General features: G+C 45.4%; 1 protein-coding gene across 2 annotated transcripts in view; it reads left to right on the forward strand.

The window, feature by feature from the left end:
- LOC309576904 (contactin-4) overlaps positions 1–15249 on the forward strand; it is a 127643-nt gene that overhangs the window by 43012 nt on the left and 69382 nt on the right. For both annotated transcript variants that reach the window (XM_082288496.1, XM_082288497.1), the window contains exon 4: positions 4568–4663. In XM_082288496.1, coding sequence (XP_082144622.1) covers positions 4568–4663 — 96 coding nt within the window. The remainder of the gene's footprint in view (positions 1–4567; positions 4664–15249) is intronic.

Genomic DNA, 15249 nt, shown 5'->3' on the forward strand with positions numbered 1-15249 from the left:
ATTGGCTTTGGGTGTCTTGGCTGTGTCTGGGCACCCAAGGGGATTGGGCATTTCACACAGAAAAAGAAATTACACCTTACCTGTATCATTATCTCCTATTGAATGGGTGCTCTAAGGTTCATTTTATATTAGTAAAGGTGGTGTTTTGTCCACTCCAGAATACCCAAAATTGCCAGTGAACATGTGTCAGCTTTCTAATTTATCAGTTCCTAAATGATCAGATTCATTTTTAACCTTTCCATTTTCCTGTGTTCAAAGCACAGCCAAGTCTCCAGGGGGAAATACCAACCACAACCCCCCATAAAATACAAACTGGTTAAAAGAACCCCTCAAGTGCTGATCCCACGGATTTGTTGCTCATCTAAGTGAAGTATGAGTGTCCTAACCAAAGACTTACTTTTAGTACAGCTGGAATGACACTAAGGCAGTGCTAATTCCCAGTAATTCCCAGTTTGATGCACAGATGTGTGGATATCACCCACCTTTCTCCCTCCCTGTGCTGCTCCTGGGCAAAAACTCTGTGTTCCTTCTGTCGAGGTTCATTGGATATCTCACCCTGGAGGAATAATGATCTGTAGGGATGCCGGCCCTGTGCTTTGCAGGCTCCTTGCTGTTATCACCAACTCAGTTGAGTGATGTCACTGATGTGTTATCAAATTTGCTTTACTGAAGTCTCTAGAGGAAGACTTTTAAGTAAAATCCAGTAACATTTTTATTTTTCCAAGCCTATTAGCCATGTTTTTCTTTGGCAATTAAAACCCAGTGATGCATAAAGCAGTGATTGATGTGTGTACATTTTTGTTGGAATATAGCAGAAGCAGAAATAGTTCCATGCCAGTTGAACAGGAAGAATAGGTGAAAATAGCTGTGGCTCTGCTTTTCTAATCATTAGGAAAAAACCCTGAACTGTAATGACAAAGGGCTCACTAATGGTGAGTTTTTGACAGCGTGTCATTCAAGGCATTGCACAGCAGAGCTGCCTCCCACACGATACAGTCACAGAAATTGGCTTTCTAAAGGACATGCAGACACCTGCCACCACCAGTCTGCATCATTGACTCTTCATCTCATTTCCTATAATATTTTTCGGGTGGTTTTTAATAGCTCTTGCACGGAGGGGTCTCTCCTAATTGCAGAACCAGTAATTGCAGAGTATTTTGTGTTCTAAAAATAGGCACGTGTGGAAAAAATAAAAGCAAAGCACAGAAAGCCTCCTCAGGCAAACAAAGCCAGCAAAACAGAGCTCAGCTTTTACAGAAAAGTAGGGATCTCTGTCACGTCCTCAGTGCCCTGAGACTGGCAGGCTCCTGAGGGAAGTCTTGGTGTTCCCTTCGAGGTTTCCAGGGCATGCTGAGTTCAGGAATTCTGTTATTTCCATTATTTCTGTTATTGTTGCAGCCAGTAATGGGAACCAAGGGGGACTGTGTGGCTGCTCTGCTGGGGTAGAAGTCTCACCACTGGGACAATCAGTGGAGCTGTAACTGAGAAGGGATGTAAATACAGAAGTCTGAGGCCACATCTTACACAGACTGGCATCTTACACTGTCCCCCCCAGCAGGAGCTGATGTGTGCTTGTTTGTTTGCCCATCCTTCGACACCATCTGGGAAATGTTTCTTTAAAACTTTGATTTCCGTGCTTGCCTAGGAGTCACTTAGAAAAAGAATTACCACATTTCATAAAGCACAAACCCAAGCAGGTCCTGAGAAAAGGCTGCAGTCCTTTTGTTTTGCTTATAATGGAATCTTCTTTGCTATAAAGACTGATTTTTGTAGGCAAAATTTGGGGAAATTTTTCATTACTCTGGACAACTTGGGTAATTGTTACTGTGCAAAGCCATATGGGTTTGATTAAAGTTTCCAAATGCCAATTACTGAGACAAACTACTCAGTCCTGAGGGGCTTTGGATCATTTTAGAGTGCTTAAGCTTTTATTAAACCCCATCGGAGGTTTTGGAAGGAGGTCATTCCGTACAGAAATACCCTACCCAAAGTGAGAAGCTGGTGGGCTGACAGCTGCTGCTGGCTCCTCCTGGGCTTTTGAGCGTTTTTGGGGGAGTAGGGATCTGTGTCAGACTGGCATCACTTCCCAGTACCTCCCAAAGTTCTGGCACTGAACACTAAGGCAGCGTTTTAATGGAGGCTACAGAAAAATCTCATTATGCCAGAAAAGCCATTCAAGGCCCCATTAAGGGGTGGGTGTTGGTGTGTGCATTGCACTCCAGTGCATTTCAGAAGCAGATGTCAGGCTTCTGTGCAAATATTAGCTAATTAAGCCTCTTCTGAGAGACACAGTTGAAGTACTTGTCCTTAGAGAGGTGCAAACTTTGTCACCGAGACCTGAAGTGACTTTCCCAAAGTCATGCAGCAGCTTTTAAATACATCCAGCTGAAATTAAATACTACATGCACCTTTCTGCTTCTGTGGGTCTGTTCAGCTTGGTTTAGAACTGATACTGTCCAGAAAGTGTTTAAAAGGCACCTTAACTCATTCATTAAGTAAGGTGTGAGTAGCTGCTACTCGCAATAACCTGTTTGCATTCCTGTTACACTGCTGTACTCTCCTCTTGAAATCATTACTAATTGCTAACTACTAATCCTTCTCTAATGCTGGGGTTACTGGAGCTTACAGAATATTTTTCTGTGTTCATTGGAGTCCTTGGTTTGGTGTTGTGACAATAGTTGGCAGGACACTGATCGACAGAATTGCAAGCGTTATTATTTTCTTCCTCAGTTTTTCCTTTTAATCTGATGGGTTTGTGGGTTTATTTGTTGGTTTGGGGGTTTTTTATTGGCAAATAAAACCAAAAATCCTCCTCTGCTACCCAGGGTTTTTTAGGTTTGAGGACAAAGTGAAGTGGAGCTTGATGGTGTTGTCAGGGCAGACGCCCAGAGCTGAACCACCCACTCTGCAGTTGCAAGGCTGCAAGGTGGGGTCTAAATGAAGCTTCTCACTAAAAAAATCTTCTTGATATTATTGTTCATTCCAGTTTAGGTGCTGCAAAAAGAAATCTGTGGGCTTCAGACAGCACGGGCACAATCAGCCTGATGGCTTTGATGAGGCTTTAGCCTTTCTTATAATTATCTTAATCTCGTTATTTCACTCAGAGCCAGATTTGAAGCACTTGCATGAGGCTTTTCCGAGCTCACTCCCAAGGCCTGATGGTTTGCAGCACGAGCAGTGGTGATGAATGCTCTGCTTCATTTGCTGCCTCCAGTTGGCTTTGACCATTCTTGCAGCATTTCCTAGATGTTCATCCAAGCAGAGGCTGCTTTTCCTGGTAGCAATCCTTTTCTTGTCAATATTGATGTAAAAAATAGCACATATATTCCTGCAGGCATTATTTGGGCTTTAGGCTATTACTCCTCCTGCAGCTGTCCTCAGAGAGGATGGCATCCAGCCTTGTGCCCGTGTGCAGTCAAAATGTATAAAAATCTGTGCACTGGCAGGTGGCCAGAGGAATGTAACAGTGTTTTTTCTGTAAAATTAAAAAAAAAATCAAACTTGTAGATTTTATAGAATTAAGGAATGAAAAAATTCTATCTCTCTAATTGATAATTTCTTTTTCTGTTTTCCTTTTGTCCTAAGACAGAAAAGAAAGAAAGGCCAAAAAAGATTTCTCTCCTAAAAAGGGAGATGAAGCAGTGACAATTACTAATTTTATCTAATTATTTTTAAGTATGTGTGCAGAAACCATTTTTAAGAGGGGATAAAAATCAAGGCTCAGTTTTCCATCCCTGTAACCTTATAATGATGTTCCTACCAGTTCCTGCTGATAAATATTTATCACCTCTGTGTTTTCCCAACTGCACTGACAACAGGTTTGTAATTGCCAAACCAAGGCTCAGCTACGCTGGAAACAAGGAAAAAAAAAAAAGAAAGTTGAAATGCAGGAGATTGTTAAAGATCAGAGGCTGCCAAAGTGATTCCATGTCTTGGTGCTCCCACAAAGCAGCTGCTGGTGACAATCCTGGTGTCACTGCTCAGCTCAGAGTCACCTCCTCACTTCATTGCAAGTCTCTTGAATTCAGCGTGCAAGGAGAGCAGAGGGAGTTGTATTTTTGCAGTGCATGGGCCCTGAGGAGAGGAAAAAAGAGAGGTGGAAGGAGGAATTTGATTTAATTAAAGCACTCTGTGGCTTTACATGCAGCTGGTACAAGAGACTTCCTTGTGGGAAAGGAAGGCTCTCCACACATGGGCCGGGAGGGCATCAGCAGCGAGGCTCCTGCAGGGAAACAGGCTGGGGTGGGATGTAATTGGTTATTTAAGGCAGCAGTTCTTCCTAAATTCATACAACAAAACTCCCCCAGCATTACAGGTGCAGGAATTTTCTCCGGGTGTGTCTGCTGCTGTGGGTAAATCAGCACCTTCTCACCTTTCCCAGCCTGGGGAAGCATTTCCTGATCCTCTTGTTGATGCTCCTCAGCCTCCTGCTGCCTCATGTTCTATCCAGACCCCACCAGCCCACCCTCCAAGCTGATGTTTGCTTTATTTTGTCATTTTCCTCTTGTTCTTCTCATAAGGAGAAGCCTCTGATCACCCTTTAACCGAGTTCTTTCTCTCCTGGCAGACCTTGAGAACTTCAAGACCAGAACGAGGAGCACGGTGTCCGTCCGCCAGGGCCAGGGCATGGTGCTGCTCTGTGGGCCCCCACCCCACTCTGGAGGTAAAGAGCTTTCCTTCTCTCAGCTTCAGTGTTTGGCAACGATTTGTGAGGCTTCCGTTCTCGAGGAAGAGAATTCCCAGAATTTTCAGGAAGTCTGAAGCAGTCACCTGCAAGGAGAGGGCTGTGGCAGGGCCAGCCTGACTGTGGGGGTCATGCTGGGTGACTGGGGAAGCTCCAGTTGGGGGTAAATTCAGAGAAAAAGCATTTTACTACATCTGAGTATAAACTTCAGAGGTGAACTGATGGAAGCTAAAGCAGTGTGTTCATATACCAAAGACATGGCCAGGGTCATGTGCAGCCTGTCTGCTTTGTGGCCCGGGTGTGTCTTCTGCTAAAAAGTTGTGGATTGCTGACAGAGCCACTTTTGTGCATCATCTTTTTATTACTATTTATTTTTTTCAAACACTATTGGCACTTTTTTTTGTTTCCTGGGTACTCAGGATGTGTCCAGATCACAGAGGGTGCCATTGGCTTCAAAGAGGGTGGCATAAATGTTTAGGAAATGCCAAAGACTTCTTTCAGTTTAGCACAAACTTATTTTAAACGTGCCAGTTTGTGGCTTCCTGAGCGGGCGTGTTGCACTGGTGTGTTTAAATTGTGTCCGAGAGGGAGTGGTTCTGGCAGAATTCCTGCTGGATGCCCTGGCTGTGCCCGACAAGCTCCATGTGTGTGTCCCTCCCCACCAGGACCCACTACCAGCCGCTGCAGCTGGCTCCTCCGTCAGGGCGCTGCTTGCTCCGTCAAAACATCGGAACATCTTCCTCCGATCCGTGTCCCTTTTAAAGGAATTTGCAGTCCTGCTTTGAAATCTGTCTGGCCTCATCAGCTGGATGGAAATTGCCCGGTGGACCATGTGCTGTTAGGCTGAGCTTATTGCTCAGATAGGAGGAGACAGGGGCTTGAGGAGCTCCTGGGCTCACATCTGACCAGCTGACAGAGCTGCCCATGGACTTTGTCCCACTGGGGCCCTCCCATTTCTCCAAGGCAGAAGGCTCCCAGAGGGACACAGGGATTGCAGGAATTGTGCACATTTGTCTCCTCAGCACAGCCCTGCTCTGCAGTGGCTGAGAGGTTCCTGTTTTGCCATAAGAAATCCTTGCAGGGTGAGCACCGTGTGTGGAGATGGGGCAGCTGGTGGGGGCAGTGAGCAGAGAGAAGGCAATGGTTGTTCAGGTGCTCCAGGAGGAAGGTTTGGTCTGGGTTTATTTACTGGTGGTACAAAAAACTGCATTCCCAGAAGGTGCTGGTGTTATTTCCAGTGTGGGTTCAGTAAGAGGGACAGAGCCTTGTGTGCTGACCGGGAGGTGAGAACATTCCTGGTGCCCAGAGGGTAACGATTTCCCTCAGTCATTTGGGTGATGGGACATGACTTCCCCTATGACCACCATCCATCACCTGCTCTGTTGCAGCCTGAAAATTCTCTTCATTGTAGCCAGAGCCACAGCTAGTCTAACCTGACACTATCATAGCTCTGTAACCGAGCTGGGCTGGCGTTACTGAGCTTGTTGGTGGCTGGTTTGCACAGAAAGTATTCACAGGCAACTCAAAACAGCTTAATTCAGACCACTTGTTCTGCAGGAATTCATCTGCTCTGTGGCAACATTTTCTTTTACTCTTCCTTCCTCCCAAGGTTAGAAATAAGATGAGTTTTAAAAGTCACAACTGCAAATTGATGTTTCTTGGTCATCGTTGTGTTTCCATCAGCCAACTGCGCATGTCCCGCTGTGATCGAAGCTCTTGGCTCTGTAGCAGCCACCGCACAGTCCCAGAGCCTTCTCCTGCTCAGCCCTGGGCAGAGGGAGGTTCAGGAGGAATATCAGGTGTCAGTGGGAAGCTGCTGCTCATCGGAAGCCGCCGTGTTCCGTGGGCAGCCCCGTCCCCAGGGCCCCAGCAGTGTTGGCAAAGCAGAGCTGTAGAGATCAGCTCCTTCCAGTCCCCCAGTGTAACATTGCAAGTGTTTAACATTGAGGTGCGACAGGAAAAAACTGTTCAGCTTAGCAGTGAAAAATAATCCAGCTCATGGAAAGTGCAAGTGGCATTAAGAGGAGAAAATGCAATTACTTATTTTAGAATCTGATTAGGGCAGCGAACCCAACTTCATCATCTTTGCAAAAAGTGCCTGATGTCATTAATGACCAGTGCTGAAATACAGGGCTAACTGTGGGAAAAAATGCACTTTCATATTATTTCATTTTTACTTTAGCTTTGTATTTCATTGAAAATGAAATCTGAAAAAATATAATTTAAAAAAGCAAAACTATTCAATCTGAGAATTGCTGTTGCTCTGGTGATGAGGGTATTCACTGGAATAGCAGAAGCCTGAAAAAAACCATCCTGGCCAGGTGTGGAGATTTGGGAAAAGAAAAATAGTAAATTAGAAGGGAATTATTTCCTGTCAGCCATTGTCCCTGGTTGTCTTGGGCTTGAAAATTGTGGCTTTAGTAAAAAGATGCTGATCGGCATCCAGACCATTAACCTTTCAGCTGTAGTTCACTCTGATACTTTGCCACTTGGAAATGTCCATTTTTGAGGAGCTGTCAGCTAAAAGTGAAGTTATGTTGGCCTACACACATTAGTTTTTGAGGCTTTCTTTTTATTTTTTCTTCTAAATGATGCCCAATAAAGAGCTTCCTACTGTTCAAACGTTACAGGAAATTCATCCTGAAAATGAGTCCAAATGATGAACAAGTCTTTTCAGCATCAACAAATGGGCTGTGTACAGCTCGCACAGAACAATCTGGGCATTGCCGTGCATTGTCCCCATTTTTGGTTTGAAATGAGCTGGAAATGCAGCACATGGATCTCAGCTCCCCCCCAGACCCCAAATGGAAATGGAATGCGTGCTCCGCGCGGCGGTGGCGGGGAGCCGCTGTTTGTCAGGTCACTGCCTTGTGCTGGCACATTTTGTTAAGCAGCATAATGATGTGATGGCCTCCTCTGATGAAGTGCATGCTGAGTGCTGGAGATTTGGAAAATAAACGTTCATCTGCAGCTCGGGAAGTGAATGGGCTGGAAAGAGGAGTGAATGCAAATCAAACATTTGCTTCTGTCGCGTTGTCTGCGCTTGAAGCAGCAGATTCCCAAACCCCCGAGGCCAGTCCTGCCGTATGGATGACCCCTTTGTCTGTTAGAAGTTCCAGTTCTTTTCCTTTCCTTTTTTTTTTTTTTTTTTTGCCTTCTCCATTTGTTCCTAACAGACTGGTAGAAACCTGCCTGGGTTGTTAGGATTTTTCTGAGATAATTACCCTGCGTGTGAAGGGTGTTCCCTCATTATTTCTGCAGCTTGTTTAATCAAAAGCCCAACGATGGTCGTGTGTCAACCATTCCACCCTGATACTCCCCAGAAGAAATCGTTCAGGAGTAAACATTGCTCTGGGAACATGGCACTGGGGCCTGTGTAGCAGCATGAGGAGCAGCTGTAGGTGTTTGAGTGGACAAGAGGAAACAGTCAAAAATCCTAAAAGTCTGTGTGTAGCTCAAATTTGGCTTTGGTGTTGGTGCAGAACACCAGGGGCCTCATCACGGCCACTGCAGGAACTGGGCAGTCCCCAGTGATGGAGCCACAGAAATGGGTTTGGACATGGGAGGGACATCAAAGAGTTTCTGTGACTTTTGTGTTGAGATTTAATAAGGTACCTAGGCCTGTCTTAGGGTGAGCTCTAAAATTTGGATACCAGAAAACAAAGCTCTCCTGCTTTATATTTCCAAAGCCCTGTGAGATCAACCATTGAGTCACAGAATGGTTTGGATGGGAAGGGACCCTAAAGCCCATCCCATCCCACCCCTGCCGTGGGCAGGGACACCTCCCACTGTCCCAGGCTGCTCCAAGTCCCATCCAGCCTGGCCTTGGGCACTGCCAGGGATCCAGGGGCAGCCCCAGCTGCTCTGGGCACCCTGTGCCAGGGCCTGCCCACACTCACAGGGAAGGTTTATTTCCCAATATCCCATCTAACCCTGCCCTCGGGCAGTCCTCCTGGTAGGTTGTCACCAAGAGCAGAGTACAGGGGAAGAATCTCTTCCCTTGACCATCTGGAGCATTTCAAGCCAAAACAGGAAAAATATCACTAAAACAGGCTTTGTTTTTCCTTCTGTTGCATTTTTAAGCCGTTTAGAAACCACAAAGCATTTCAAAGTGTACAGCAGTGTTCCAGTTAAGCTCCTGGTGGAAATGTTTTCCTTCTGAGGAGCTTTGCAGGGGGAAACAAAGTTACCTTTCCTTGTTTGCTTTTTTCGGTGCTGTTAATCAAATTTGACAAGATACATTTCTTGTTGAGATAAACTTAATTGAAACAAACAAACAAAAAGCTCCAAAATCCAAAGCAAACACTCGCTTGTGTTTCTCAGGGCTCTGAATTGAAGTTGGGTTCTAACAGGGATATGCCTGGGAATATTTGGAGGTTGCTGTCCTTTTAACTTTATCTCCAAATTTTAAGATAAAATATTCTTTTGTGCCAAATAGTTCTTTTCACTTAAGTTTGTGGGAGCTGAGTCCTTTAGGTGCCACTTTTGTTAGATTTATTTGATAGTCAGGGTAGGGTTAGTTAATGTTTTAACAACTACAGTTTTCCAATTCCTTCTAACATCCCTGGCACTTCGTTGTGAGTCTAGAGCCTAAAAAAATACAGTCCTGGAAAGTATTTTCTACTTGACAGGCTGGTAGCACACCCATCCTCATGCAGAACAAAGGGGCCTGCAAATCCTTCCCCTCCCTTCTTTGGGAAGATAAATGAACTTGTGTTTAGGATTTCTCTCACCCCCCTTCCTGCAAGTTTCTCATGGTTCATCTTTAGAAAGATCTATAACCATGTTCTCACGACATTTGCCTTCCAGCCCTCGTGGGAAAAGCCTGTGGAGATGGAGCTCTGCAAGTGCTGTGAGAAATGCTGAATGTACACAGAGGGCTGGTGAAAATGATCTCTCAATTACTTGATTATTTGAATTCCGTGTTCCCGTTGCATTCCCTGGAGGTGTGTCCTGTTCCGAGACCTCTCTGGGCTTCGCTGCTCCACCCCTCACCACAGCTGCAGCACATTTATTCTCACTCCTAATCTATCTCAATCATCTGGGCAAGAAATAAACCAGCTGAGGGCTTTTTTTTAGATCACAAAGTGCTCAGCTGGGCAGATGGGAACCCACCGGTGTTCCTACAGGATTTGTCTTCTCCTGCCACTTGCTGAGGGCCTCAAAGTTCCTGCTGACCCTGGAACTGAACCTCCCCTCCATGATTTCTCTCCCTGAACCTCAGTTCCTCAGACTCCTTGTCCCTCTGCTCCTTTCTGACCTTCCTGGGTATCTGGGAGCTGTGTCCCCTTGAGTGAACAAAGGCAGGATTTCAAGGAAAATCAGTTTTCTCTCTCTGTTGTGCCCATGTTCTCAACGTGCTTGGAAAATTCCATCTTCCCAAAGAGGAGGAGATTCATTAAAGCTCAGTTGTTCCCATAATTCTTTCCTATCTGATGCCATCGCTCCTGATGGAAGCACAGCCATGGATGGGAACACATCCATGGCTGTGAGCTGAGATGTTGACAGAGAATAATTCCCCCATCTTTTCACAGATTGGATGCATTCAGGTTTTCTCATTCTTTCCTGCCTTTTTTTCCCTGCTGCTATCCAGGAGAACTTTTAGTTCTGTTGCACAGCTTAATCAAGTAGAACTAACTAAATTTTAGCATTTGACAGAGGAAATGGCAATTCTGATTCCATCTCAATCTCAGCCTTTCTGCTGTAGTGAAGTGTGGACACCAGACATGTTTGCAGAAAGCACTTTACTGATTACAGTGCTGCTGAAACCACTTCTGGGCACAGAAATCATTAGTGCTGCTCATGTGTCCGCTCACTTTTTCACCCCTTTTATTATTATTTTTTTAAAGGGATGATGGACACTTCAAGGGCTGGGAACTGTGAGGATGTTTTGGCTTTCAGGGTGGCTGATGGCCTCCAGTGGGATGAAAGGTTTGAGGGGTTTGTCTTGTAAATAATCCGTCCCACAAATTGTGTCTGGTGTTCCCTCGTGTTTGTACAGCCCCCACCACGCAGTGCAAGGAGGAAGGGGAGCAAACCTGGGAAAAACCAGACCGGTGCAGGAGGAAAAAGGCAATTATCAGGATTTTTATACCATGACAGGATCAGCGAGTGGGGCATAGCAGGAATCCTGGAGCGTTTCGTGGCCTCACTCCACTACAGTAACCTTAATATTCAGCCTTTATTCTCCTGTTTCTTTCAGTGTGGGATGCCCAGAGCTTTTGAGAAATGTGGATTTTACAGAACCTGTATTCCCAGGATGGGGCAGCTCCCCCTTGCCAGGCAGGTTGTCAAAGGGCTGAGCTACCCCTGTTACTCCTTATTAAGCGACTGATGGTTTCTCTTCTTTCTCTCCTGTCTTAATGTCTTTGGAGGCCTTTGCTGCTTGGTCAGATTTGGTTCCAATTAGTGAGAAGCTAATTTAGAGAGGAGTCTCGCACACATGGGTGGGCACCGTGGTTGTAAAAGTTCCATTTCTCCGGGAAACCAAGCAAAAAATCTGCTAAGCTGGTTGGAAGTTGGTTCAACTATTTGTCAGAATGCTACAGGGTCACTGAGCAGCCTGCCACGGATCACTGCCAAGGCTGGAGGGAAAATATGAGCAGGTAAACTCTCCCGTGGGGCTGGGAAAAGCAAAGAACAAAGATGCAGGGAAATACTTTTCCATTAGGGACAGTCAGTGATGGATTTGGTGTATTTGACTGTGGTGTTGGGTCGGTGGTGGCAGACCTGGAGCATCAGGAGGTGCTGCAAACCCCCCTGGACTGCGGGGCAGGAGTTAAACCTTGTTGTCCATGGATGGTTCTGCCTGCAGCATGCAGGGAAGGACAGAGGGGAGGCTCAGTTCCCAAACAAGCAGGAAAATGCCCCAGCAAGGCAGTGTTCCCATGAGCTGGGGCTCCACAGCTCGCAGGTGTCTTTCCTGGAATGGGAACATGTAAAATGCCAGCAGGATTTCCTAGATATTCCCAGGAGGAGGATGAAGGGTGAGTGCTGGAGATGTGTGGGAGATGGAGACCGTGAGGAGAGCAAAGGGTGCAGCATCAAAAACTACCTGAATCTGTTACCAGTTCTTCCTCTTAATAGTGATTGCCACTCAGTGTCCCCTAACAGCAGAGAATTCCCAGGTCCAAAGTGTCAACATCCTAAAAGTGTTTTCCAGAGCACAAACAGCTGAGCCCAAAAAACCTCTGAGAGATTTATCTCAGGCCAAGATCCAGAAAACAACATCCCAAAGCTTCCAGTTCCTGCAGTGTGTCTCCAAGGCAGGCACCCTGCTCCTGAAAGCTGGATCTGAGCAGCCTGGCAGCATTTCTGCCAAAAAATTCCCTCAAAATTCAGCCCAAAATTCACTCCAGGTGTCTCTTTCCACAGCAGCATCACAAGGAGTAGGTGAGTCACACACTGGGTTTCTGTAATTCGTCTGTGTCTGGCTCCATGTGATGGAGAATATTACAGTTCAGCAAAAATGGGCTTCATTAAACCTAAAATCAGGCATATGAAACCCTCATTTAAATAAAAAGTGATTGAGAATGGTAACTTCCATTTAAAGTGCATCTCCCATCATTTATTTTTTATGCTCTGCCACAGTCACCGTTTAAATTATTGAAAGCAAGAAGTAAAAAGCTTCTCAGGAGATAGAAATGGATTAGATTAAAATTAATCTGACATAATCCTTTCTCTAAAACTGCTGATTCAGTTTGTGCACAAGTTTATCAACATATTTGAGGATAAGGGATAAGGATAAATTCTCTTCTAATTTGGGAGTGCTTTGGCTTGATATTTCTGACAGCACAGGGAACATGCAGCGCTCTCTTAATTGAGAGATTTATGAAATTACAAATATTTCCAACAGCACAAATGCCAGGCTCATTACAGATTTATGCTAATTTACGCACCTGAGTCGGCAAATGTGATCTGCCTCATTTCTGGGATGAATTTTGAGGTGCAAAAATAGGGGCAAAGTCAAGAACAGATACTGGCCACGGGAGTTTAGAGCAGATTTTCAGCTGGCACGTGTCACCTGTCACCTGCAGAGTCAGCCCCCCAGCATTCCTTGTTTGTGCCCCACGGTGCTGTCATGGACACAGGAGGAGGTCTGGGGTCTGTAACTGGGAGGGAAGAGGCTCAGCCCTCCATTGAAGACCTTGGAAACAGCGAAATATCAGGAACATGACGTTAATGGATTTTTTATTTATCAGTGACAGCTCGTGACATCTTTAAAAAGAAATCATCTGCGAGCCAGTCGTGTGGTTTATTCCCTGTTTGGTTGCAGTCAGCACTAAATGAAGATTGAAATGGGATTGAGAGGGGGTAGAGCCAGCAAGGCTTGGCTAAAGATGAGTGAGATCTGTCGTCTGACAGAAGCCAGTCAATGGCATTTATCGAGAGTTGTAGCACCTTGTGATGTCTTTATGAAATAAATCAGAGATCAGAGTCCTGCTCTCAGGCTCTGCTAACCCTTTCCCTCCAAATCCAGCTCTGCTGGCCTCCGCAAAGCCCTTGGCAGCAGCCAAGGATGCAGAACATGCATAGTTGGCACAAGCACAGCACTGATGTATCAGATTTGGGGTTCCACATCCCTGGGTGCACATTCTGCTTTGTTCAAGTCAATAGTCCTGGCTGTGGGAGCCCTCATTCCTATGGGGCTGATGCTTTGCTGTTGAAAAATCAGTGGGGATATTGGTTTAGGCATTTTCTGTTACCTCATGCATGTGAAGTGCCTAAAAATGCAACCATGATGTGTTTAAATGTAATAAATGTGCAACCACAATGTGTTTAAATGATATGATAAATGTGCAACCATGATGATGTTTTCAGCTAGTAGATACCAAAGCATTTTATCTGAACACTGTTTATCTATCAAATATGTGAAGAGAATGTTTATTTCCTGTGTACTACAGACAAGCGCCCTCCAGGCCATGCCTCCCTCAGGCTGTTTGGGCAGATATTTCAGCCTTGGAGTTGTTCATAATTTTAATTCATTGCAGTAAGAAAATTCTCCACAACCAACTTTTAAATTTTTTTTTGTTAGAGGTTTGATCTAATCTCCTACAGCTACAGTAAGAGGCTGATCAAAGGTAGTGAAAGCTGGTATTAAAGGATTAGCTAGGTCACATTGAAATATGTTTTGAAACAAGCCCAGGGACCTTTAGCTTTTCTGAAGCAAGTGCACACACAAAAAAGGATTTTTAGGCTAACTCCCTGTGACTTTAAACAGAAAACAAACTGATGGATTAAATCTGTGAGTCATTCCTTCAGGTGATGTGTGTAGCACTTTATGTAACAGAAGCCTGGAGAATATCAGCAGCCACTGAATCTCTCACAGCACAAATAAGGAGCAGAATTTAAATTCAGGGTAGGCATCAGTTGTGCTCGTGCCCATCTTCCTGTGTTTTTACTCTCTTTTGATGATTGCTTGTAAGTAATTAGCAGCTTCAGCCCAGCCTCCTTTTATCTTTTTCACTGGCTGATGTCTCCTGTTTCCATTTGCTGCTGCCAGTCCCTGTCCCAGGGGGGCTTTGTCTCTGGCTGTCAGGTGAAGATGAGTTTCTTTGGGAAGATGTTGATGCCACTCTCTGGACTGCATCAAGCTATTATTCCTTTTTTTATCACCAGAATTTCCTCATTGGAATGAACTAAGAAACAAAGAGAGGGAATCACCCAGCTGATCGCTGCTGGGGTGAGCCTGGCTCCTAATGCTTCAGTTTAAACGAGAAGTGCTGGAAAGTGGCATCAAATCCGATCCTGGGTGAGGTTCTCCATTGCCAGGAAACACCAAACCTGCTTCAGGAGGGATCAGAAGCCCTTAGGATAGACACAGGTTGGGTTAGTGGGTGGGTTTTCTTTCCAGGCAAGACCAGGCTGAGCTGTAAATTTCTGTAAGACAAGTTTTAAAGTTTTTCAGACAAAAACCCATCAAGTTTCTCCCCAAACCTGCCGGGCTGTGCTTGATGGGAGGGTGTCTGTGCCCATCAGATGCTGTTGAAATACTTTTGGTGTTTAGCTGGAGTAAACGCCCCAGTGCAGGACTTCACCTCCCAATGTTTTCCCTTCAGCACAGATGCAGATTACCGTGGATTTTCCTCCCTTCAGGCTCAGGCTGCCCCATGGCACAGTGGGATCCTCCTTAGTGCTCCCCTGCCATCGACTGGGGCTGCAGGCTGCTGGGCAGAGATAAGCCAGGCCAGCTGTGTTCAGCCAGCAGATATTTCACTGGTTTAGAGATGCACAAGCTGGAGATGCAGCTGATACAGGGCATTATTGATTAGGCTTCAGGGAATGAAGGCCTTTTAATTACCCACATCTGAAGCTCTACCTACTGGGCAGATGAGGGGCTGGGAGGCAAACACAGCACTGAAAACTGCTGTGGGAATGAGTCCAACACAGAAATTGGGTAATTTGTGTGTTTTTCTCATTCTTATAAACTTCTGACAGCACATTGCTCTGTTGCCTGGCTGCTGAGTAACTGTGTCCTCAGATTTGGCGTAGCTGAGGGTTCATCCAGACATGTTTTATTAACCTCAGATTAATCTTGTTCATTATTTATCATTCCTTTTATTAAA

Source organism: Coloeus monedula (assembly GCF_965178545.1).
Source record: "Coloeus monedula genome assembly, chromosome: 11".
Classification (NCBI taxonomy): Eukaryota; Metazoa; Chordata; class Aves; order Passeriformes; family Corvidae; genus Coloeus; species Coloeus monedula.